General features: G+C 46.3%; 1 protein-coding gene across 1 annotated transcript in view; it reads right to left on the minus strand.

Annotated features, from left to right (window-relative positions):
- Positions 1-21,935, minus strand: part of LOC144160053 (vitellogenic carboxypeptidase-like) — a 42,720-nt gene extending 20,785 nt beyond the window's left edge. The window contains exons 1-4 of the mRNA XM_077691671.1: positions 21,892-21,935; positions 12,593-12,773; positions 9,934-10,273; positions 222-367 (exon numbers count right to left, since the gene is read on the minus strand). Coding sequence (XP_077547797.1) covers positions 222-367; positions 9,934-10,273; positions 12,593-12,773; positions 21,892-21,935 — 711 coding nt within the window. The remainder of the gene's footprint in view (positions 1-221; positions 368-9,933; positions 10,274-12,592; positions 12,774-21,891) is intronic.
- Between the last annotated feature and the right edge of the window lie 3,723 nt (positions 21,936-25,658).

Raw genomic sequence — 25,658 nt, forward strand, 5'->3', positions numbered from 1 at the left:
ATCTTTTCGATGTACCGTTTAAACGAGGCCGGTCTGCTTGAATAGGTTGCGGAAGAGTAAAAGTTGTAACCTGTCAAATTTTGAAACAGTGTGGGGTTTTTTCTTGAGGGATCTGCAAACAGTGTGCTTATAAGTACGGGCAATTTTTGTTCCGCGGTTAAGGACCTATTATTCATGTATTTGAATTTTCGTTGCATAATATCTTTTCCTCTTTTGTTCACCATTCTGAGGCTGTAGAGAAAATTAGTAGGGTTGATGGTTTCAAGCAGAGGCCCTAGAAACCCAGAACCAGAGATCACACCGGTGATATTTAGCCGTAAATTTCCACAGTACTTCATATATTTTGCGAAACCCAGAGATATCCTTGCTGCAAGAAAAAATAACAACAGATCAAACACAGTTGCAATTGAATAGAGATGCAGGGGTGACCACTGTATCATGCACGTCTTTAGTTCTTAATAATATTCTAATAAATCAACCAAGTTCTATTTGTCTTCTCAAGCTATTTAACTTGATAGGTTATAGAGTATTTTACGTATTTCAGAAGCAAAAAATATGTCCGAAGCGGGAGGTTGAACTACTTGTTTGGATACCCGTATTTGAGGTGTAAAACACCGGAACTGCATCTGTGCTGTGTTGTCAAGCAGGGCTGCAGATTAGCTCAGACCACAAGTAATTTTGCTTTACCGCACGTGATCTGCGAGAGGTATCCACGAGTGATTTTATTTCGTTTCCCCAAAAAAGTAACCGCGAAAGCGGAGTTGAACAAGCAAGGATATCCACAGTCCTAGAGTGAATTGGACAGCACACAATTGACGCTGGTAAGATTTCATGTTTCTGTCCTTATGATATCTAATTCCTAGTGAATGTGTCCCATTGAGATTGGGCGCACTGAAATCACAATCATCATGTCTGCACACCAAAAGACGAAGGCTGCTTGAATAAACTCCCAAATCTGCACACAAAAAATGGCGTTGGGGGGCTTACTGAAAAGTTTGCAAAGGGGACCTATCGCTGCTTATGGGCGCTTTTGGCCACCTATATAATGCGATAATATAGGCAATATGTAGCTAATAAAGTTGTGTATCGTAGGCTAAAGACCCCAGACCACAAATTCTCTTTACACGACTATTGTGCTTCAGCTATAAACCCACAGACATTCAGGATACCTCGACACCTATAGTAAAGTCCTTGCCCTAAAGTTAGAGAGCCGAAGCCATACAATCTCCTGGAGCTGGCTACACACCAATATTATTATATTAGTGTCTGCCTAGAGTGGCCGTTTAGCAATATTTAGTCGCCTATCTGTAAGCGTTTGGCACAGGAGGAACATACCCGCAGCCATACAAGCTTCTTCAGCTAGCTACGAAAATTATATATGGCTCTAAGCCTAAGGCCCGTGACCGTATAGCTATATATAGCCGGCTACAGGAAAATGTTTGTTAATAAGGCTATAATTTTCGAAAGCATAAAAGCTCCTTCAGTTGGTTTCAAAGCAATCTATAGCTCAAAACTTGTATGCTAATGATTTACGTACATCTATGGAAGCAGATAGGTTGATGACTGCGTTCATCAGTCGGTTACAGAAAAATGTTTGCCCAATAACGATAGTAACTCACTTTAAGAACAGACCTAAACTGTGTAATTGAAGGCAGCCACAGATTAAGTCTCAAATTTTGGTTGCAATTTTGTATACTGACTGTTGCCAAAGCTTGTGAATGCGTGTCACGCTGATGACGTAAGTTCGGAATAAAGTTTCATGATACTTGGCTGGCCGTCAATACATGGGCGGGTAAAAAGCGAGCTTCCCTGAAAAGCGGACACTCAGCTTCTGCGCGTATTGGGAACAACTTCCCCGCATGCTGCTTGTGAACTTTACCAGCGGTACGGCGGTCGTTTAAGCGTATAGGTGTTTCCTAGTCAGCACATCCAAGCGACGCATGCCGCCATCTAGGGGCATGTTTAAAGCTACGTCCATGTGCATGTGGCCCTGAATTTGATCGCTCAGAACCGCTTCGTCTCGCAGTGTAGTAGTTCCGCTCCTGCGAAGCAAACATCCTAACCCGGGTTCAGATACCGTTACCGCTTTTTTTTTCTTTTTCAAGGGTTTGTCATATTTCAATATTAACATTTGTTATCACGCATGCGATATATTTATAACATCTTTATGCATTATAACTGGGACTTCAGGTATTTTTGTTGCCTTTGGTCAGTTTCAGTAACTGCTTCTTGTCCGGTTTTGCGGGTTTTCTCTTTTTAGGTCGGTTTCTGCTTTTCGGTAGAATATTTTTCTACACCGTTGTTTTCAACCATTGCAGGTCCGTTTTGGCTGTTTATTTCAGTTCGGATGGTTTTATATGCTTTAGGTACGTTTATGCTGTGATGTAACCACATAAGCAAGCTCAGGTGACGGCTGGCTGTACTGACTAGAAAACGCATACACGCGTCGTTTAAACCACCACCGTTCCTTTTCCCAGGGCAGCCCAAATATTGATCAGCCGCAGAGTTGAGGGGAACTAGCCGCACAAAAGAGACCGATGTCGAACCAAAATAGGTTACAGGAAGCCACTAGGCCAACTGACCAAGGGAGAACAGCCATTGCTTCGTGTCTTAGTTTAATTTATGTAGTTTTACATCCCGCTTTTGGCGACACTCAGGAAGCTTTCGTTGAACTCTCTATTAGCATTCGTGCGCGCTGCAACGATGCATGCGCACACAATGTTTCGCTGAATATTGAGAACAAACAGTTTTCCGTATCGGCAAAAACAAAGCATTATGAGATGTTGTTTTCATTGAAAAGCAACAATTAATACCGAACAATTTTGGGGAAGTTCGAAAAACGTCTACGTATCTCCGCAATATTTTGTAGCGCTCTGGACAAGATCCTCGCAGCGCGGGCTGAGTCAGCCACGTTTTAACAGCAGCGCTGCTTAAGCTTGAGTTTGGTGCGGTGTCGTTCGCAACAGAATACCAAGAAAAAATACTGCGCACACGTGAGCGCGCGCCTTGTGAGGAGCGCGCGTCGTCGTCCAGCTAGACCTTCGAGAACACACTGCCCAGTGCCCATAGCCTGGTCTCTCGCGTGCTCTTCTCGTCGCCAGTTCACGTGCGTTCGCGCATGAAGGGAAGAGCACAGAACAGCTAATAGAGAGTTTTAGCATACCGGGTACCATCCGCTAAAGGGGTATTCACACGAGAGAGAAATCCGCCGTTTCGCTCCGAGGAGTGCGCGCCACGTGACCCCTACGTCACGGTTTCTCTCCGGCGCACCGCCTCCGATGGGAGATCGGAGCTTCTGCTCGCGAGCTACAAACCCTCCGACGCTCCGCGGCGGAGGAGGCGGGATTTCGTCTGCTCGTCGGGCAGCTGGCCGCGGCTGAAGTTCTAGAGCGGTTGCAGGCACTGTATTTTTATCGCTTCTTAATACATCGGACGCGAAAATGCGTGGCGCACATGACAGGCGCACTGAGGAAGCCGCGTATACCACCAGCACGGGCGCTTGGCGAGCGGCGGCCGCGGCCGCGGCCGCGAAGTGGCGCAGGCCGGCGCCGGTAGCTCGAGCGACAGCTTGTTATTGCTCCCCAAGGCACAAACAAAGCTGCGTATACGAGAAATGGGGTAATGATGTGATGGAAAGTTGCTTTAAAAATCGTCACCTGAGCCGCTTGCCAGAGCGCCGATCGAATATTCGCCGCAGTATTAAGCCTAACATCAGTATGCGGGGCTGTAGGTGGGCCGGCCGGCTGCTACCACGTCGCGCGCCGTTCTCTGCGCGCGGCAGCACCTGCATCGCGTCGACGACCAATTTTTGGTCGGTTGACAAGATCAGTACGTATGAGCTTAACAGAAATTACCGCCGTCGCGGAATCGGCGGTGCTACGGCAGCTCTGCTTTAGAAATAGGCGACTGCAAACAGTGATATCCGTCCGAAAGTCGCATCCTCCGTGTGAGCGAAGGAGCTGGCCGAGCGGAACTCCGCCTGCGGTGACGTCACGACCTCCCTCGGATTTCTCCGCTGAAACGCTCCGTCGTGTGAATACCCCTTAACGCTATGGCGGCGGGTAGCGGGGCCCGACTGGGACGGTGAAAATTCGTTCCGGTGGGGGAATTAGTTCCGCCGGCCGGCCTTCGCCATGCCCGCGCCTTCTCTCCACTGAGGGGCAACCTCCTCTCCCTCCCCGCGCGCGCATGCGCGGTCGCGTCCCGGTAACCCGCCACCGTAGCGTGAGACTCCGCTAGCTGCTATGCTAAAACTCTCTAATGCGACAGACGGCGACTTCTCGAAGCCGGTTACCGCGGGTTCTAGCTCCTGCTGACGCGGTGCACTTTGGGAGAGGTGTGAAAGCCTGCAGACAAAACGATCCCGGCCTGCCAATCATAGACAACTTTCAGCGGCAAGTTCGGAAATCCATGGAAGGTGGAACAGTCGGGTGTTCGACGAAGGGAGAATGCCGCCAGCTCTACTGTTTCTCTAGGCATGCAACACTGCTGCAAGCGGCGCCAAATGTTTTTCTTATTGCCTGGTCGCGTGGGCGTGTTGTTGCGTTAAGCTGGAAATTTCAAATTCTACCGCAATGGCGTCGCATATATGTCGTGATATCGCCAAGCAAGCGTACCACTCTTCCGTGTCGTTGTACCTTTTCCTGTGTTTGAAGAGTCTTTGTTTCGATTTTTGCACCATGAAGTCCTGCGAAAATGGATACCTGCGATACCATGAAAGGAATTTTGTCTTACGCTAAATTCCAGGGGGAGTAAATCAACGAACCGACGAATCCGTAATGCGAAAAATGCTGGACGATTCTCGGTCATCAAGAATAAAATTTCAAACTTATCGGCATCGCACGGGCGCCAGCAACGTATTTAGAAGTGAAGATTCGGCCGCAGCAATGTGCAATCAATTATTTTTACTCCAACTGAAAGAGTTTAGAAGGAGCAAACTGAGCGCACTGCGTCTTTAATTATTTTATTGCGAGTGCGTTTTATATTCTTGCGGAGCAGAAAAAAGACCTTGTCACAAGTTCTGCACAGAGAATAATCTATTTACCGATAATTTACAAGGCAGATTCAGGCACGCAGCTAGGTCGTTCTACTCGTTCACTCGCTGGTGCGCCAGAGCGTCCACTTCTTCAACGGCTGGCTAGACTGCCCACACATCCATGGCACAAACCCCTTTGGGAAACTGCACCCCTCGCATCGGCGTCTATCCAAGCTAAGTGGTGATCCTAGCTTTCTAATAACCAGGTTGTGGCATAGCTCCGCCGCAGGCAAAGCACCGAATGGGTGCTGTGTAGCTACAGTGTGGAAGGCGGTTTAGAAGGCGGTGCTGTGAAGCTACGGTGTGGAAGTGAGTAGCACGGTTTGAGCCGGACGACGTGGACGATATCACGCCGAGGTGGCGGTTAAGAGCTGGAAGAGACGATAGGGATGATTTCATAGGTAAAGTCCGTAACGAGTACTCTGTAAGGGCCAGCATAGCAAGAAATCAGCTTCTCAGGGAGTCCCACGCGACGAGTCGGACACCACAGTAAGACGAGGGACCCTGGTGAAAAGTGCACGGCGTGGTGACATTTACCATATGGGTTTTTCTGGCTGACTTTCAAAACGGCGAGATGGGAATGGCAAGCCGACGTGCTCCATCGATGAGAGCGATGTTCGGTGCACGGGTGTGTGTCGGAAGGCAGAAGGGTATCAAGAAGCATGACCGGTTCCCTCCCGTAAAGAAGGCAAAAGGTTGAGAAGCCTGCAGTGTCGTGATGCAAGGAATTACACGCGAAGGTGGCGAAATGCAGTCAAGGTCCCAGTCTCTGTGGTCTCTAGACACGTGCATCGCGAGAATTTCCCTAAGGGTCCTGTTAAAGCGCTCAGTAAGACCATCTGTTATCGTGTGATAAGCTGTAGTATTGATTGATTGAAAATATCTTTATTCAAAAGAAAAGAAAAAAAAGAGGGAGGAACGAAGGTGGCTATCCCAATTCCGGGATTCCACTGGCCTCCATCGCCGCTATGGCTTTCTCTAAATTTATGGCGAATCGGGCATTAACGAAGCATGTCTGCAACGACATGGGACCGGAAATATGGCATTCTTCTAACAGCGCTAAAATTGCGGGCACAAAGAAAGAAAGACAAACACAAGTGCTGTTTTTGCCTTCCTTTCTTTGTCCCCGTCATTTTAGCACTATTAGAAAAATTCAACCGTACCAACTAGCTCGACTTTCGTAACTGCTACAGAAATATCGACCGCGGTTTGTGACGGGCTGTCGAGGAGCGCCGTGGTTGGGCATGACATGGTAAAGGACAAAATCGGTCACGTCAGTTTCACAGCTCGTAGTGATCGCAGGTGGCAAAGCGGGTAGCGTAATCGGTATCTACAGCGATCCACTTGTTTCTGTATGTAGACAAGGGAAAAGGCCCGAGTAAGTTCGGACCGGCCCGAAAAAAAGGTTCAGTGGGAATGTCACGTGGTTGTAGCTGGCCTGCTGGTAGCTTGGAGGGTTGCTTACGGCGTTGGCACGGGTAACGTTCACGTACTATCGGCGTCAAATGAAACGCGAACACGAAAATATGAACCAGAACGTGCAAAATTTAAGGAAAATACTGTTCGTAGAGTTCATATAATGGCACGCTATTGGTATGTTTGAAAATCCACTTTTCCCAACTTTGTTTTTGAAACTAAGCCACGCGTCATTTTAGCTTGCATGGAAAGAAATCGGGCTATTTCTTCTTTTATGTTCATGTTTTCGTGTTCGCGTTTAATTTGACGCCGATAGTACCTTACGCTGCACTGAGCGGTAGAGTCCTAGCCATAAAAAAGAATGCCGCACGCTGTCGTAAGTACGCGTCACTTCGAGATGGCCGGCCAGGGGTGCATCATGAAGCTGGTGGAGCAGGTTCGGACACAAGTGTTTCGGAACGACGAGTAAGTTGTCGGAACCATTTGAGCATAAGTTACGGGAGGGCTGGCCGGGTTTCGAGACAAACAGTCGATGTCCGAATGTAGGCGTCCAGACTTGTGAATGACAGAAAGAGTCCTCCTGAAGGCGTAACGCCCAAGCGGCCAAACCGACCGGTGGGATCCCTCGAAGAGGACAGTCAGCACAGTGCATGATGTTCAGTTACGACAGCGAAGTGCCTACCGTATACATAACGGCGGAATTTGCCTACGGCCCACACGATAGCAAGGCATTCACGTTCAGTAATAGAGTAATTGCGCTCCGAGGGCGATAGGAGGCCGCTGACGTACGCCACCACTCCATCAGCAGTGCTTTGCGTTGGGTCAATGCAGCTCCGATACCGTATCCGCTAGCGTCTGTGCGATTTTCAGTGGGAGTAGAGGCGTCGAAGAGAGCCAAAATCTGTGCAGATGTGAAGAGCCCAATAAGTGCTGATAATGCTTGCTTTTGGTAGGGGCTCCAGATAAACGTTGCGTTCTTCTGAAGGAGATCAGTAAGAGTGCGCGCGATGGTCGCAAAATTTTCGATGAAGTGGCGGAAGTATGAGCATAAACCAATGAAGCTACGGACGTCTTTGGGTGAGCGGGGCAGAAGGAAATTGCTGACGGCACTTATTTTACCAGGGTCGGTTCGAACTCCCATCGAATCAACCAGGTGGCCGAGAATTGTGAGCTGGTGGCATCCGAAGCGACATTTTTTGGGGTTATGCGTTAAGCTGGAGATCGGCCCGAAGAAAAACGCTGATTGGATTTTAGAGAGGCGGTAAATGTGGCTCTCAAAGGTGGGCGAGAAAACAATGACGTCGTCCAAATAACAAAGGCAAATGGATCGTGTAAACCCGTGCAAAAGTGAGTCCATCATTCTCCCAATAGTGGCCGGTGCATTACAGAGGCCAAAAGACATCACCTTAAACTTATAAAGGCCGTCGAGTGTCACAAAGCCGGTCTTCTCTCGGTCTTTTTCGTCAACTCAAAATTTGCCAATAGCCTGATCGTAGGTCTGTTGATGAAAAATATTTGGCTCCTTGCAGACAATCAATGGAATCGTCAACGCGTGGTGAGGATAGACATCCCCCTTTGTTATCTTGTTTAGGTGACGGTAATCAACGCAAAACCTCCAGGTGCCATCGTTCTTCTTTACCTGTACGATGGGAGATGCCCACGGGCTGTACGAATGCTCTATGATGTCCTTGTCTAACATTTGTCGACTTCCTGCTGTATTACGAGGCGTTCAGCATGCGACATACGGTACGTCCTCATGTGGATGCCGTTTGCATCGCCCGTGTTTTTCCGATGCTTGATAGCAGAAGCCTAACCCAAGGGGCGAAGATATAGGCAGGAGCGTGTGGCGGTGGTGTGGCGCCGTCCAGGCGTACGCGCGGGCTTGCGCCACGTGAGGAGCCCGTAAAAAAACAAAGAAAACAGTTCATGTGCTTCCGCGCCTAAAATGGGTAGCACAGGACGACTCGCGCTACAGGCTGCAACTTCGCGAAGCCGGTTGCCTCAGGTTCCAGAGGATGCTGACGCGGTTCACTTGGGAAGAGATGTGAAAGCCTGCGGACAAAACGATCCCGGTCTGCAGTCATGAGGAACTTTCAGGGGCAAGTTCCGAAATAAACGTGAGGCGCAACTTTCGAGCGTCCGACGAAGGGACAGGTTCCGACAGCTCTGATGTGTCTCCAGCCCTGCTCCACTAGTTCTAGCTGCGCGCATTTTTGATAACGAATTGGGTTTTAATCTGAGGCCGTTCAATGTATGGTTAGCTGTTTAAGCTTTTCAGTTCTTTTTTTCATGCCTGAATACTTATTTGAACACCCATCAGTCATCCGTTACTGTCCCCTTTATAATATGTTGGCATCTATATGTTGGTTGGTATCTATATTTACGTCAGCCTATAATCAAGTTAGCGTAGCATACCATGACGAGCACAAAAAGATTCATTTTTTGTCCTCATGATTCGTTATTTTCAACTGATATTGCTTCATTAGTGGCTGCTTACACTGAGAATCAACCCAACAAACTTCTAGGCACGTTTCGCATGCAGGGAAAGCAAGCATCAAACGAACTACCATGCCTTAAACATAAAGCTCTAGCTAAAAATTTCAAGGCTGCCTTCATCAAAACAACATACACCTATGGTACCAGTAAAAAATTTGAGCCAATGCCCTGCTTCATTAAAAGCAAGCCATGCCATTACTGCTTCCTCTGCAACCAAAATCACACTCCAGACTTCACGCCTTAAGAGGGTTTAACGCACCGACGCTACACAGGCGATGAGGCGCGCAATAGTACAGGGCTTAGGATTAATTTTTACCCCCTGGGGATCTTTAATGCGCGCCGAAATTTCGAACACACGGGCGTCTTTGCTTTTCGCCGCCATAAGAACAGCGGGCGCCACAGCCGGGAACTGAACCCGCGTACTTGTGCTCAGCAGCTCAACGCCATATCCATTGAGCCACCGCGGCGGTTACGCCTAAATATAATTGTGCCAGAAGGTCCGGTTGTCCTCCAAAGGATAAGCATGCAGCCCTTCTTGATGGAACATTATTTCCCACTCAATATTTGCGACGCATATAATATCCCCTATTGTAGATTTTATTCACTAACTATATATATATATCTTCTTTTAAGTTTGTTATTTTTCCCAGAAACTAATAATTGCAAAATTGCTAATTAGTTGCAAAATCGCAGCTTTTCCTGTATTGATGAACCTGTTTATCGAAATAAGTATTAGTTCTATCAAAATTCAGTAGATTTGTTGTTTAATTTCCTACTAGCTGCAGAGCAGCTCTGCCTTTCTTTATATAAATATGCTGCTTTCTCAAAATACACTTCTCCGGCATTTCATGCAACCTTCCCACTGTGTGGGAAAGAACCAAAGCAGTTATTTTTCGAGTCGGTAGTGGGATGTTTCATAATTTCTGTTCATATTTTTGTACCTCATAAGAAAAATTATGACACATGGAAAAGCATCTCCCACTTACCTCCGTACGACTCTCCGCCAACGTAAAATTCAGCATCATTGTACTCATCGAATATATCTAGAAACTGGGTGAAGAATGTGTAGAGGTCTCTGCTCGTGTCTTCCAGTGTCGAAGAATATCCAGAAGCATTACGTGTGAAGCTATAGCCTGCTCCGACTGGGCTGTCCACATATATTACGTCCACGTGGTTGTTCAAGGACGTCTCATTCCGTCTATACACTTCTCCGGAACTGCTAATTCCCACAGGTCCATTCTTCATAAACATGCTAAACAGCGCTGATTCACCGGGTCCTCCTTCAATCCATAACAGCAGTCGCCTCTTTCCAGTTGTTGACAGCTGCTGCAACCAAAAGATAAATGTTCTTAGCAACGTATCTCCGTTAATGAGCATTTGTATCTTTGGGTAATTTCTCTTATCGCGCTCAACGGATTCAAAGAAGCCCTATTATTTATTTATTTATTTATTTATTTATTTATTTATTTATTTATTTATTTATTTGTTTGTTTGTTTGTTTATTTGTTTGTTTGTTTATTTATTTATTTATTTATTTATTTATTTATTTATTTATTTATTTATTTATTTATTTATTTGAAAATAAATTAGCACAATAGTATATATCTGCTGATTACATTTGGCCAGCCAATCACCACCCCTTCAATTCTTATCTAGCAGCCAACTGCCTTCATCTCAGTAAAAATGATGAAAAGAGAAAAGCGTTTCACGGCTTCACTTCGCAACTATCGTACTATTCTACGTCGATGGAATAGGGCAGGTCTGTCGACACAGAAACATCCCGGGCCATCTCCACTAACGTGAAACCTGGCGAGTCGCGAAGCTTGCCACACGAAGCGTGCTGATTGGGCTCTGGAGAAGCTGAGGTGGTCGCGCCCTCTCCTGCGTTGAACCGGATTTAAGCAATTAAATAAGTGACAGACTGGCCGTAAGATGTATTCGTGTTAAATTCCGCAGCATGCTAACAAGTATCCTTTACAGGAGAAAACCTGGCACTTGAAACTAATTTCGAGACTGTCTTTAAACGAATTTCTGCTATTATTGCAATTAAATCTTTATTATTCCTGTATTTTAAATTAGTTTAAATCTGCTTATTTTTAACAGGTTTTGTCCTTTGTGCACTTGTTTTTTTACCATCGTTCAACACCTTGACTTTTTTATTTATTTATTTTATTTACAAATACTGCTGTCTCACAGTTTCGAGACATTGCAGGAGTGGGTCCATAACAATAAATACACACTAAACTAACAGAACACATGGTTGGTAGTTCATTCAAAAAACTATCGGTAGGCAACTTCCGCAGAGAAACATCTAGATTATTCCCTAATTCAACTGTGAAATACAAAAATGAAAACTTAAACCAATCTAGAAATGGCATGAAGGACGTGATGTTAATGGGGTTTGACCTGCGAGTGTTTCCACAGGAGCTAGCAAAGGAAATGGGCATGTCAGTGGTGATCATCTTGTTCACAATTTGTGTAAAGTGCTGATATGCTCACAAGTACGTCTGCGTTCGAGTGATTTGAGAGATAGACGTGTAGCGTGTGACGAAGGCGAAAAATTCTGATCATAACGGCGATATATGAATCTTATTGCTTTTTTTAACGCCTTCCAGTTGTGCTATGTCGCATGCGCAATGAGGTGACCAGACCACTGGGGCGTATGCAACTACAGGCCGTATCAGGGATTTGTATGCTGTGAGTTTTCATTAACGAGTTGCATCTTTTAACGTTCACTTCAAGAAGCCGAATTTCCGAAGCGCTTACGAGCAGACTAGGTTTATATGTTTATGCCATTTTAGGTTCGGTGACAGTGTTACGCCAAGGTACTTAAATTCGTTAACATGCTGCATGTTGTGTCCATAGGAAAATCGTAGGGGTTCTTTCTTGTTTGTGAATGTCATGCTTACCGTTTTGTTAAGGTTAAGTGCCATTTGCCACGTTGAGCTCCAGGTACAGAAGAAGAAAAAACATTATTTAACTGTATTTGGTCACGGGAGGTACTGATACAAGAATAGAGGACGCAGTCGTCGGCGTACAGACGGATGTACGTGACGACATGAGACGATGACAAAAGACGCCGGCAGCCCGAGCCCCGAAGCTGCTTCTACCCAAAAAGAAAAGTATGATCTACTGCTGGCATGCGTTCATTATTAACTGGCACTCTCAACCCCTCTAATGAAGAAGAATTAAAGCAGCGTCTGCTTCGTGTATATCTATGAACAGTGCTATGTAAGTATTCCCTATTCCCTCAAGTTTAAGTGTTTCCATTACCCACGATCATACAGTACTGACCATACAGATCATTCGCGATGATACAGATCAATTTAAAGCAGTTTTTGCTTTCCTTCAAAACCGCAAACGAAGCACGCATTTATGCACAATGTGCTTTGTTCTAGTTGCCATACTGCCAAGAGAGCTTTTCACTACGAGTTTGGTACAGCTTATAATCCTCCGCCCGCTGACTACAAACAAAATATTTGCCCAACGAACATATTTGCAACAAATCACACCCATGCAAGCTCAAATTGTATTAAATTCTAGCAGATATGTTCTCATCCAGGATAAAGATGTGTGAAAGCGGAAAGCTATAGAATGGTCAAAAAACGGGGAATTAGGTGGAGATAGTTTTGACGTTCAACGTACCGTTTTACTTTTTACTAGTAGAAAAAACACGTTGCTGAAGTAAGTTTTATCTATGGTCAGGTATCCAGAATAAGTTTCAACGTCTTCAGCTTTTTCAAGGGTGACTTTACTTTTCTGCTTTGCCAACATTGGACCTTCGGTTTCATTTATAGCTGTCAAAAATACTCCTGCTTCTTCTATGCTGTGACAAAAACAAAAATGTAGTGCATGATTATAGAACATAACTGCCACAGGGTTTTCTCTTTTTTTGTTGAGCACTTCACCACAGCTCGTTATTGTTAAGTCATAACTTGAAGTACCGTCATAGAGTCCTCGAGGCGCGCATCCGCAAGCCAGGCCGGTGCAAGAATATCTGCCACGAAGAACTGAGCGCCAACTATTTCTTGCCAGAAAATCGCCATACACCTTTCTAAGCCTTCAATTGGGTGCTATGTAGCTACCAAAATGTTATGCCCACATTAAAAATATGCAATATTTTCGGTCTCCCGCAACTTTTAATGCAGAAATGGGCCACTGAGGGGGAAAGCCGGCATCTGCCGCAGCGAGACAGCTTATGAAATTACCGAGGGCACAGACCAAAATCAATAATAAATTAAGCCGAAACGAAAGTAAATAACATAGCGTCTGCATGAAAGTCCAACCAAGGCCTCCGAAAGCGATTCAAGAACGCATTTTCCCACCAGTTCGACTCCTCCATGAAAGCAGCTTGCGAAAAGTGCACCAGTGCATGCGGCGTGGACTTCGACTTAGCAAGCATTAACAACCAGAACACGCAGCTTGAGGTACAACTAGTGTAACTTTTCTTAAAGTAAGAAAGTAGACTAAGTACTAAAGTAACCGCACGATACAGCGTCATTCAGGCATGACAACATACCCACAATATGATTAGGCAGTTACTATGACCGCGGACGTCAGAAGAAAGCAACTGTCCATTTAACCTAGTCCCCTATGGTTGTGGCGTCAAGATAGCCAACCACATTTCTCACATACACACTCAAGAGGATATGCCGATGCTGATTACAACTGCAGTCTGGAACTCACAGCCGATAAACCAATTACGTCAGCATAACCTGCAAAACATTTTTACATACCAAAGCCTCCCTCCTATTCGCTACGAGGCATAACACAAACCAGTATAAATGTATTGGCCAAAGCCAGAGGACAGCCGGTTCAGTTACGGTTCTGGTTCAGTCATTTCGAAATATTGTACACAGATGGTAGTTGGTCTCTATAATGAACCCCTTCTTCGAGCTAATATTTTGATTCAATTACTTAAGTTTCGTGTGGCATCTTCTCGCGCCATTTGCTTTCACTGTTCCCATACGTTTACGCTATTTCAACATACCACGACGGATAGTTATTTGCTGAAATATACATTTATCAGCAGTTATAATAGAAAACGTAAAAAACGTGTCCAAAATTGCATTAGGAAACGATTACAAACCATTGCAATCCCCCCCCCCCCCCCCCCCCCCCCGCTGGTGTTGTCACAGAGTGAACACGCTTTGACCCCAAACCTCTCAGCGTTACAAACCGTCCCCCTCCCACCGTGGCAACGCGTGCATTATAATCTTAGAAATCATAAAAATCCCCCTATGTGTGTGGGTACGAACCCACATCATGAACCAAGGGAAGCGAATGGCCTGTTCAGCTACGCCCCTCGAACGAGGCGGTAGTGCAATAAGCTGCACATAATCAGTTGCACTGTAATAACTGCGCGGGTTATTGGTTGATTTCTATCGGTGCAATGTTTCATTGCAATATCACCTGACACATGCGCTCAATAGCCATTTCATAACAATCGTATAACTACGCCTCCAAAGGTTGATTAAGCAAATTTTGCACCCAGATTATTTTCCTCCCTATGCGCTAATGTGAAGTTGTGGGTGGGGTTCTATGTTGCCCACCTAGGTCGAAGATTCGTAGTTTTTATTTCTTGTGTTCAATACAATTTTGCCGCCAAAAAAATAGGCTACAGGTTTCAGGACTTACCTCGTCGTTGCTTCTTGCAGAGAGTGAGAGCATATCGAGAGAAGTAATAAAAACGCTGAAAACAACGACAAGTATCGCATTCCTAACAGTGTGAGTACACTTGTTACTGGAATACCTTTCGATTTATCAAGAAGTCGGGTGATTTCTTAAAGGGCCTCTGGGTAGAGCTCAGTAAAGCCTGCCAATTATTAGGCCTGCGCCTTTCACTCTCCTCTCGCCCCTCCCAGCACTGCAGATGCTGCGAGCTCACCAGCCCTGCGGAAGACCACCTGAAGACACTTGACAATTTCCTCGTTGCTCAAATATACGCTCAGCCATTGGCTTCGCTCCGCAGTACGTGACGCTTTTTTAGCAGCCGGCTCGGATGTTCCGCCTCCTTCGGTCACTCCCGTTCAAATTATTTCCCGTGTCCACTGAGCTCGCTTCCCAACTAGTTCACTGTCGTACACACGCTGCGTGCGCGTACTTTAGCCATACCATACATAAAACCACCATCTTTGGAGCCCGATTTATTTTATGTGAGCCTTATTCATTGCACAAGAACTTCAACACACACGAGAGTAATTTCCACTGTAGTGTTATTTGGCCAAACATTGGTTGCTGAATTCTCAGAAGCACATGGCGTGTTCCGCAGACATTTCGTTATCAAATGGGGCTGGTAATGGCTAAGTCAAGCTGATGCTTTCACAGATTTTACAGCGTTTTCGGGAATCTCGCAACCTTCGCTTCAAATTTCTAGCTCACCCCTAATTACTTGTTGCACGAATTCTGAAGCGGCCCGCTGCCACCTAGAACGTTAAAATGTCGAATTAAAAAATCTTCCTCTCGACCCGTACTTGCGGGTAAGGAGCTAACATAGTTCGGGCGAGGCATCGACGCAACACAACCAAAAGAGCGGTCGTCACAGTCTTGTGCGCCTTGAGCACAGTTGCCATAATGTGGTTTTGTAAAAGCACGCGGGATATGGACAAACGCCGAGGTGGGAAGGAGGGGTATGTGGAGAGGGGCAGCTAATGCAGTCTACGAACTTTGAGCCGACCCAGCACACAAAAAGATTCAGCTGAAATGCTACCAGATCCTCATAACACGCCACTTTTGCCAAAAGACGAAACCAAAATTATAGCGAAACCATTGAGAAGTTGACAGCGACGAATACATCATCCAATGCAAACAACAAACCCAGTGCATTTCGCAGTCACACGTTGCCGACTGATAGGTTAAATTCTGCAGAGGCGACAGTTCTTCTCTTCGCTTGCACGCAAAGTAGCACATGGTTCTGGTTTTCCCGTTCCCTCCAAAAAGCACACTTTTTTTTTCTCTCTTCCCCTTGCGTACGAACCAGCACACGTTTTTTTCCCCACCCTTGCGCCTAAAATAGCCCACGCTTCTCCTCTCCACCGTGCTCCCAAATAGTACACCATTCTTCTGTATCCCTTACATCGGATACAGCAGGCAGTTTTAATTCTCCCACTTCCCATCCAACAAGGCACTCTATTCCCTATTGCCCACTTTTTCTCATGCGCTTCTCTTCTCTTTACGTCTAAAATAGCACACGGTTTCCCTCTCGGCCCCACGCCCAAAATAGCACACAGTTTCCATCTTTTCCTCCCATCCAAAATAGCAAACGGTTTGCCTCTCCTCTTTACACCAAAAGGGCAGTGTTATTATTTCACTCTGTGGCCCAAAATAACACATAATTCTTATTTTCACCTTGAGTCGAAAAATAACGCGCGGTTCTATTCTCCTTTGACAAAGCACAGTGTTTTTATCTACCTCTTTCCACCAGCAACACATTGTTCCCTTCCCCTTCGCCCCAACATTGCACATATTCCTTCACTCCCACCTTGCGACCAAAATTACGCACGGTTCTGCTCTCGCCCTCCCGCCCTAACAGGACATGCTTTCCCTCTCCCCCTAGCATCTAATTGTACCCCCCCCCCGGTCGCAATTTCCCCTTTACACTCTCCCACGCTTTTCTTTGCTTTACACCCACAATAGCACATGTTGTTCTCTCACGCTTGTAAAAACGATAGCGCACATGATTCGTCTTTTCTTAATCCCCCCAAAAGCCACACATTTGTTTCCGCCTCCCTTGCATGCAGAATAGCAAATAGAGCACACCTCTTTTCTCGCCCTAGCGCACAAACTAACACATGCCTCTTTTCCACCGTGCGCCCAAAAGCACGTTCTTCTCTTCTCCTGGCATCCAAAATCGCACGTGGTCCTTCTAATCCCTTAAACCCAAAACAGTACATTCTTCTTCTCTCGGCTTTCCTCAAAATAGCACAGAATTCTCATTTTCCCTTTCAGTACAAAATTACAAGCGGTTATTTTTTCCCCGCACCAAGGTAGCATACGGTTGTTCCCTTCATCTTAGATGCAACTGGCATGTTCTTCGCTACTGGGTTCCTCTTGCACCCGCAATAGCACACGGTTCATCTTTTCCACTTCCGCTAAAGTTGCAGATAATTGCTTTCTCCCCACTTGCGCCCAAACCTCGGGTGGCTCATCCACCCCTTTTGCGCCAGAAATAGCACACGTTTCTACTCGCGATATTGAGCCAAAATACAATACCGTTCTTCTCTTCCCCTCGCAACTCTGCTGAATGACAGTTCTGTTCACAACCCAGAACTCTACCTCATTATACAGCTCAGTGTAAGCGCAATTCCAAACTTCCGTCTCAGCCATCCCTTCTTCCCACCCCTGATCTGTGAGAGAACCTGGTGACAAGCGGCTATCTGGATGTCAGCACCTCCTGGAATCCAGAGCGAGGGCTCTCTGCTCACCTCAATGATTCCCGGATTTGGAAACCACTCCCACTTTAGCGGCTCAAATAAACTACTCTCTCTCTCTCTCTCTCTCTCTCTCTCTCTCTCTCTCTCTCTCTCTCTCTCTCTCTCTCTCTCTCTCTCTCTCGAAATCTCTCTCCAGCTCTACCTCTATCTCTCTTCCTCTCTCTCTTTTCTCCCTTTTTTTCTCTCCCACTCTCTTTTCTCTCTCTCTATCTTTCTCTATCTCTATCTCTTTGTCTCTCTTTTGTCTCTCGCTCTCTCCAAAACAATACATGGGAATTCTTTCTCTCCTTTGCTTCCTAAATAGCGCACTGTTCTTCTCTCACCCTTTCGCCCAAAATAGCACGCTAGTATAATTTTCTCCTTGAGCCCGAAAAAGCACACGTTTTTTCTGTACCCGTTGCGCCCAAAATAACACAAAATAGCACTCAAAATGCCGCACGCTTCTCCTCTCTACCGAAAGTCCGAAATAGCTTACAAAGCGAAACTGCCACCCCTTACCAAGTCAAACGCACAATTTTTGACGTTTCTGACCCCATACGGGATCCTTGTTCGCAATAAAACGCCACCAATTGTGCATTTGACTTCGTTAGTGACCGCGAATTCCGTATAAACTCAAAAACTGGCCACAGTTATATCTGTCGAACCCTGGATTACCAAAATAGCACAAAGTTCATGTCTCCCCATTTCGCCACAAATGGTACGCTTTTCTTTGTCCCCCTTAAGCCAGGGCACACTTCCACTTGCGCCTTATACATATTGCACGGTACTGTCGTGCATCCCACACACCTATGCATCAAAAATATCGCATGGTTATTGTTTTCCCCTTGGGCCCCACCTTGCACATCCTTCTTCCACTCACCTTGCACCAAAAAGATCAGGTGGTTTTTCTCTCTCCTGGTGCCCAAAACAGCAGCTTTTCTCTTTTCCTTGCACATAAGCAGCGCGTGGTTCTTCTCACGCATTCGCGCCAAAATACCCTGCATCCAAAACTACCAAACAGCATTTCTCTTTCTCTTTCACCCAAAATAACGCGTGGTTCCTTTCTCCCTTTTTCATCAAAATAGCATGCGGTTCTTCGCACACCTTACGCGCAAAAGGACACATAGTTTTCCTCCTCCTCTAGCGCCTAAAATAGCACACTGTTCATGTCTCCCCCTTGCGCCTAAAATTTCACTTGTCTCTTCTTCTGGCGCCAAAATAGCACGTGGTACCTTTTCTGCCCCCATTGGGACCGCAGTGGCGCACGTTTCATGTGTCCCGCTGTGCCCGAACTAGCACCCCGTCATGTTGTTCACCTTTCGCCTAATACCCTACAATTTTTCCCTTCCCCTTGAAACTAAATATTGCACTCTGTTCTCTCTAACATGCACTAAAATACCACGTGGTTCCTTTTCTCCTTGCTCCAAAAAAATGTGGCGGCTCTATCTCCTTTGCTTCAAAAATATCACACCGTCCTCGTTTTCTTTTTGCCCCCAAAACAGCTCACGGGTGTTCTTTCCCACTGCTCTGTCTCACCTTTGCTGCAAAATATCGCAAGGTGTTGTTCCCTCATTGCACCGAAAATAATATCTGGCTATCCCCATGCGCCAGAAAAAAATCCCGGGCATTCTCCACTACCGTGAGACCTGGGGAGGATGAAGCATACAGTGTGTAAGTGTACTCTTGGCGCCTTGGCGTTTCCGCCAACAGAGATGAAACCGTTTGGGGTAGAGGTACGCATATTTGCTGTAAAATTCTTCATGTCCTTCAAGCACGAAGCGTTCTGTCACGAGGCGTAAATGAGTGTTCCGATGTTTTAATACCGTGAGTATACATTAGACGACGGTTACGACGACGACATGAGACACCAATAGCCCGAGCCCTTAAGGGGCTTGGCCCCTAAAACACATTGTTGTTTTCTTACCTCCGGCCCAAAATGACCCACCGTTTTCGAGTTCCCCTTTCACCTAAAATAGCACATGGTCCTTCCCTTCCTGTACGCCTCAAAACCCCACATGGGGAGAAGGTGCTCCCGAAAGTGGTTCACAAGGAGCACAGTTCACGTTGCACGCTGACGTTACAAGGGCGGTAAACCTCATTACACCCAGCCGGCGTGGAGCGAGGTCTTATGTCGCGCGATATCACTGCATGCGCTCTCCCTGGCCACGCAGACCGGTTGTTAAAGGCGGTTGTAGCAGCACATGTTTATATTCACTTAACGAGGATGAACTGGCTCAGGCGTACGTCATAGCTTTGCGGCCCCGTCGTCACTCTGTAGTGAGTTATCTCCATATCATCACTGTCATTGGGCATCAGTGATCTTGCTTGAATGTCGTTTAATTTTACTGTGGTCTTCAGCTGTACTATCTTAGAATCTTTTAATCTCGAGTATTGCAGCTAATCTTGCTGCGTGTGCCTGACTTTCGCTTGGATTGCTTCACCTGCAGTACAAAAAATCCTTCAAGGGCGAGCGTTTAGCCGGTATACGGAAATTGAACCATGCAACCCAAGGCAATGCTTTTGGATTGGAGTTGTTTCGCCAAGCACTGTACCATATCCCCGCAGCAGGGAAAAAAGACCAGTGTAAACAGCCTTTACGCGAGCATGACCGACCGAATTGGCATCTGCAACCAAAAACCCGTGAAATAGATTTAAAGAACGTAATTGCACAAAATACAGTAATAGTGTTGTTTGCTTTATTCAACCTGCTTATTAGATGCGACGCATCTTTGGCTCTCGGGCATGTCCCTCCATCGGCGTTGTTGTTGTCGTCGCGGCGTCCACACGCTCACTGCACATGTGCAACTCTCTCCCGTTCTTCTCTCCGACAGCTGCATGCAACACTCTCGCTCCGTCTCATTAGCATAACAACTGCGCATGTGCGCTTCGCTACGCTCGCGTCTGCTCCGGCGCCGCAAGCGCGCGCATGCGCGACTCTCCTCCGCTGTCTCCTCTCCTTCAGGCGCTGTGAATATAAAGCGGGTAGCGCGCTGCGGCGGTTCACTCAAGCGCTCGCTCTCGCTCGAAAAACGGCAACCAGTCTCTCTCTCAGTAAAATAATGAAAATTACGCCCATCTTCCCGCGTATGAGAACACCTGCATGGAATGGAATGCATCCTACGCATTTACAACACGTTTCACCCGATTTAGAGAATCAACCCAATGGAAACGCCAATTTAACCCCCCGATGCGTCGCATCACATTAGGGTTCCCTCGCGGAAAGATGGGCGTAATTTTTCATTGCGTTTGGAGAAATAGGATTTGCATGGCGGTGTAGAGAAGCCAGAAAAATTCCCGGCTCTTCAAGAGACTATTGGAGAGATGTAATGGGGAAAGCCTAATGGGGCTGTCTGTGAGGCAATACTGCTACCTCCGACCCAATCTGCCTGCTTCTCTACTGTGGTTGTATGCAGTCGATTTTTATCCCTTCTGTTTTCGAGGTGCATACTTCTCGCTGGTTTTTAATCGAGTATTTTAACGTTCCATAAAACCATAAAGTATTTTAATGTGTTTTAAACCACGAAGTTCCATAAAGTATTTTAATGTTTCATTAATGTTTCGTTGCAGTGAACAATTGTACTGTCTCCTGAACTACTCCATTTACAAATAGTGGAACATTGGCAAGTGACGAATATGTGATGGAAACTGTGCTATGATCTACCTATAGGAGAGTTTTTGCAGTATAAAGAATGCTAGGGCAATTACCATGTAAGGGAAAGAGTCTAGCTTCCAGAAAAAAGCCCTGTGGTACGCCATTGGGGATTGCTTTTACTGCTGATTTGTTGTGAGCAATCTGTACAAATTATTTGCGATTGCTTCAGTGCATTTGGGCGAGCCTTACCTTCGCAAGCCAATGCGACAAGAGGCTCCCGGATGCTCAAACATTTACCATTGAATGGTCCAATATTTTCTTAATCGCCTTGCGAATCGTATCAGTCATCGGGGGACAAATGACATTAAACAAGTACTCTCTTATAAAAGTATTCTGCACTCTGTGAACTCAACTTGCTTTGCAGCTACACCCTAAGGCAATCCTGCGGTTTAGCTGCCCCGCAATGCACTTTAAATAATAAATCCATGCAGACAAGCATGAAATTTTTCCGAATGACGATGCTCCCCGTATGATTTCACACAAAATTAACTTCGCTGCACGCTGTGACATTTCACAATGCAAGAATTTACACAGTGCCCAAGCGGAAATCTTTTTTCGAGCATGTTCCTGTCATTCGCCACATTTTTCTTGTCAGTATGTAATGGTCAGTCGTAAGCATTGCGCTGAGGCTGAATTATAGGATGGTCACTGCATGTAGATTTTAACATTGCAAAAAATTTTTGTAACGCATGTTTATGCAAAGTTCGTGAAATGTGTTTTCTATTAGCTGCTGTTCAGGAACGCAGGGTGTTATTATCTCCAATCTTTTTCAAAAGGTCAGATATTGGCTTCACGAAACTCTTGCAGATGGTCAACGCATTGAGCGGTTGTTGGCCGCCCTGCTGTCGACATTGCTACATGACATGGCTTTGCCACCTCACCCGCATGGCTTGCCACCACTCCTTACCACCTCGGTGCCCGACATGGCTCACGACGCAAAGCCCACACCCACCTCCTCTCCCGCCCAAACATGATCTCTCCGCAGCTGCCGTTTTCTAATGACAAGCAACATGCACGACTCAGCGGGTGCCGCATATAAATTATTTAATGGCATCTGACATTAAAAATGGCATACGGCCACTGAGTTCACTAATTACCCTGCCCATGAGCGGCACGGTTCGGCTAACTTTGCACTATCGCAAAAAAATTGTCGCTATACTCCGGTACAACTTAGGAATGGCAACGATTACGATGATAATTGATTATTGCTATTGGTTTCCCCTTTGTAGCGGGGTGATGACGTGTCATCACCCCGCTACAAGTAAAAATATTTTCCTACTTCAAGGAAAATTTAAAGTTAAAGATTTGCCTACTAGCGTACCAGTCAGCGAGGCGTCGCATGTGCGCTTGTGCAGCGCTTGTGTGGAGCGACCTTGGCTTGGAGCTTGATACAGTGTACAAACTAACAAACTGAAGAAACGCACATTCTTCTATTCACAAACGTGTCATGGCGTAGTTCCACCTGAGCGAAGGAATCGCGACGAGCCGTCGGCGGCCGGAGGACTAAACGCTGGGCTGACTGACTCTGTCGGAAGGTCGGCGAGCTGTGCAGTAGCGCAGTCAAGACCAGTCATTTCGTCCTGAAGTCACACGAAAACGCCACAGAAAATGAGCGAGGATGCAGAGAGGAGGACCGCATTGTAGAATTGTTTTTTTATACTAAATGAATTCGCGTCAACGCAATCAGAGTGGTCGAACCATGGCCAATGGACTCCGGACTACAATTTGCGCTAGTAATCCCGCAATGTTTACAAATCACTTCAGTGTCCCTTTAAATCTGGCTCCAAGCCCCAGAAAAAAAAAGTCACTATGCGACCGAAACACCCAACTGTAATTGATGTGTGGCGAACTCTCGGAGCGTTTGCCTGAAGCCGTGAAGACAGGCTGCGGAAAATTAAACCCCAATGCCAACGGATAAATGTGTTATCTGCCGACTTCTGTGTCTTAATGGTTGACGCTTTGTGGGCACTTTTTCAACGAACAGAGCCTTTATTAAATAGAAAAAAATGGCAAGGCTTCCACTATGTAGCAAAGGCTTGAACCGCAGTAAAGCTGCAGGATTTCTTTCTAGGTGAGCACTGAAGGACATAATACCACGAGTTTGTACAAGTTTAAAATTGTTTATTTATAGGTTCCGTCGTATCTTTGCACCGTGCTACTACTGTAAAAACCGGTTAATTCCCCTTTCAATAATTCAAACTTGGTGTCGCGGTCAAACCATGCTCCATAAAGCCCCATTCAGAAGCTCGTTAATTAGGACGCCAATTCAGTCCGCCACGGATAACTGGAACTGGGCAGCGCCATAACTAGCTTGCAGTCGCGGTCGAAAGATGGCGCTGGGTTGAAAAAAATCGCGAATTGTTTCCGCCACTGCACCTTCCGTGACGCTAACACGGAAACCGGTGAAGTTGTGGAGGAGGTTCCCATTCATGTGCGTGCGGTGCTTAGGGATACAGACTTCGGCGACTACGTCAATGTAGACAACTACACCGCTATCTGCAGGGCCGTCACAGATGACGAAATTCCCGCCCATGTCTTCGGGGAAGGAGAATCTGACATGGGCGATGACGACGCGAGGGGAGAAGACACTGATCTCCACTTAGATCAGTGGGAGAAGATGATGCGCCAGTAAGACCCTTATTGTCAACAGCAATGGAAGGACTCAGTCACGCCCGGCTGTTCTTCAGCCTCGAGGGTGCGGAAGACATTTTCCGGCATATTATAGTTCTCGAAGATCGAGTGATCGCGATCCCTTTTAAACAAAAAAGCAGAGAACAATGACCGATTTCTTTTCTAAACAAAAGTAGCCCGTGGAGGTGCTCTAAACTTCCTTTTTCGTCAAATGTTGCCATTTTTAAATCCCTTTCGTTAGTTCGAATTTCGGTTAATTTGAACTCGTTAGATGCCCCGTAAAATTCAAATTAAAGGGATTTTACCTGTAGTAGTCATCGCAATATGCATCGATATCGTCATGTTCCTCATGCCAAGCATTACATGCACGATTGCGTTTGAAGACAGCTGGAGCGCAGCGGTTGCGCGTGCGTGCACGGCGCATGCGTGGCGTTCCTGGAGTCGCGTGGAGGTTCGTCGAGCACGCGTTGCACAACCTGTGGCGTTGTCGGTTGCTAGGCAACGCGAAGCTCTCCTCGGTGTTTTCGCCAAGCGACTGGGCTTGCCGGGTACTCTCGGCATTCACCGCGAGGCGTGCGCTCATGAGCGCTCGGCATTTTCTTCGTATTTTTAACGCATTACGTGCGACACATTACGGCCCGCTACAACAGCTCCACTGCTGAAAAGCAGGACATCCTTTTTGATTGGGCAGAGAAGCAAGGTGTGACGTTTGAGAAGTTGTAGAAGAGCTAGCTAGCAAACTACCCCCGTACTGAGACGCTTCGGCAAAGACCCCAAGACGAAGCTTCACACAGACACAAAGACGTTGGTCCTGGCGCCACCGTAGGCTGTCAGGATATACTCGAGAGGGCGACTCAAACTTCAAAAGAACGTTTGGCTGTAATGCAGTCGCTCACAACGTTCAAACACTACTGTACGGTCTACCATTTTGCTACCACCCCTGCTTGAGCAGTCGTTTTGGGGTGAAAGCCTAAGTTCCCCATTCTGCGAAAAAGCGCCTTGTTGTCGCTGTTGTTCTCCGGTCATGAAAATGGTCGGCACTGTCGAACCTAAATAAATAAATAAAAATATATGTGTGATCCGGTGGGAGTTGAATCCGGGTCTCCCCAGCAGCAGGCCGCTCTACCGACAGTGCTATTCCAGCTCGTTGCGAGCGGTGGAACAAAATTTGTCGTTGTTGCCCCCTCCTTCGCTGCACATGCCCGCATGGAGTACTGGTCCTGAATCGACAGCTTTGTGGGGCGAATGTGTCTGCCTCACAAGCTTCACGAAATTGTGAATTGGAAAAGTAAAATTTGTTCCCTATTGCGGGCCTGAACACCTGAACGTGATGGCGCGTGAGTAAAACAAGTGCACACCAACCTCGCAGAACCCTGATTCTAGGGCGACTGTGGCGTGTACCAGTCTTCTTGCTGACGTGATTCGCGCAGTAAGATGAAGAAATGAAAGCGAAAAGCCACACGCGAAGGCGTTGTAGCAGAACAGAAGCCGGTTAAAGTAACTTGTGCCAACAGACAAAGAAACGACAGCGCAGAAAGAGGCTCAAATACGATGTAGCATTAAATATGTTAAGTATCGCCAGGCTTTCGCTTTCAAAGCACATAAGCAGACTAAAGCACCTCGAGGAATTCATTGGATTTTTTTATACAATAAATGATATTGTAAAAGTTAGCGACATATAACAGATTATTATTCACACTGGCGCTACCAGCCTTTCCTTTCGATCATGCGTAAACATTCAGCTTTCGCATTTAGCAAACCTAAATCAAATCGAATATTTATTTTTTAAAAACGAATTCTAGGCGGCTTCTTGGCCAACAGCTATGAAACAGCTAGACAAAGTTCACGGAACCGTTCCTTCAATAACTCTTCAAAATTATTGTGAATAGACAAAGGGCAACCTCGCCTCAAATGAATACTCCAAAATAAAATGCAGTCGTATTTTCGCTTGCCCAAATATTTATAAAAAATGGTCTTAATTTCAGTGCTAACTGGATAGAAACAAGAATTGTCTTCC

Source organism: Haemaphysalis longicornis, unplaced genomic scaffold, assembly GCF_048455015.1.
Source record: "Haemaphysalis longicornis isolate Haplotype H1 unplaced genomic scaffold, Haemaphysalis longicornis Haplotype H1 scaffold_10, whole genome shotgun sequence".
In the NCBI taxonomy this organism is placed as follows: Eukaryota; Metazoa; Arthropoda; class Arachnida; order Ixodida; family Ixodidae; genus Haemaphysalis; species Haemaphysalis longicornis.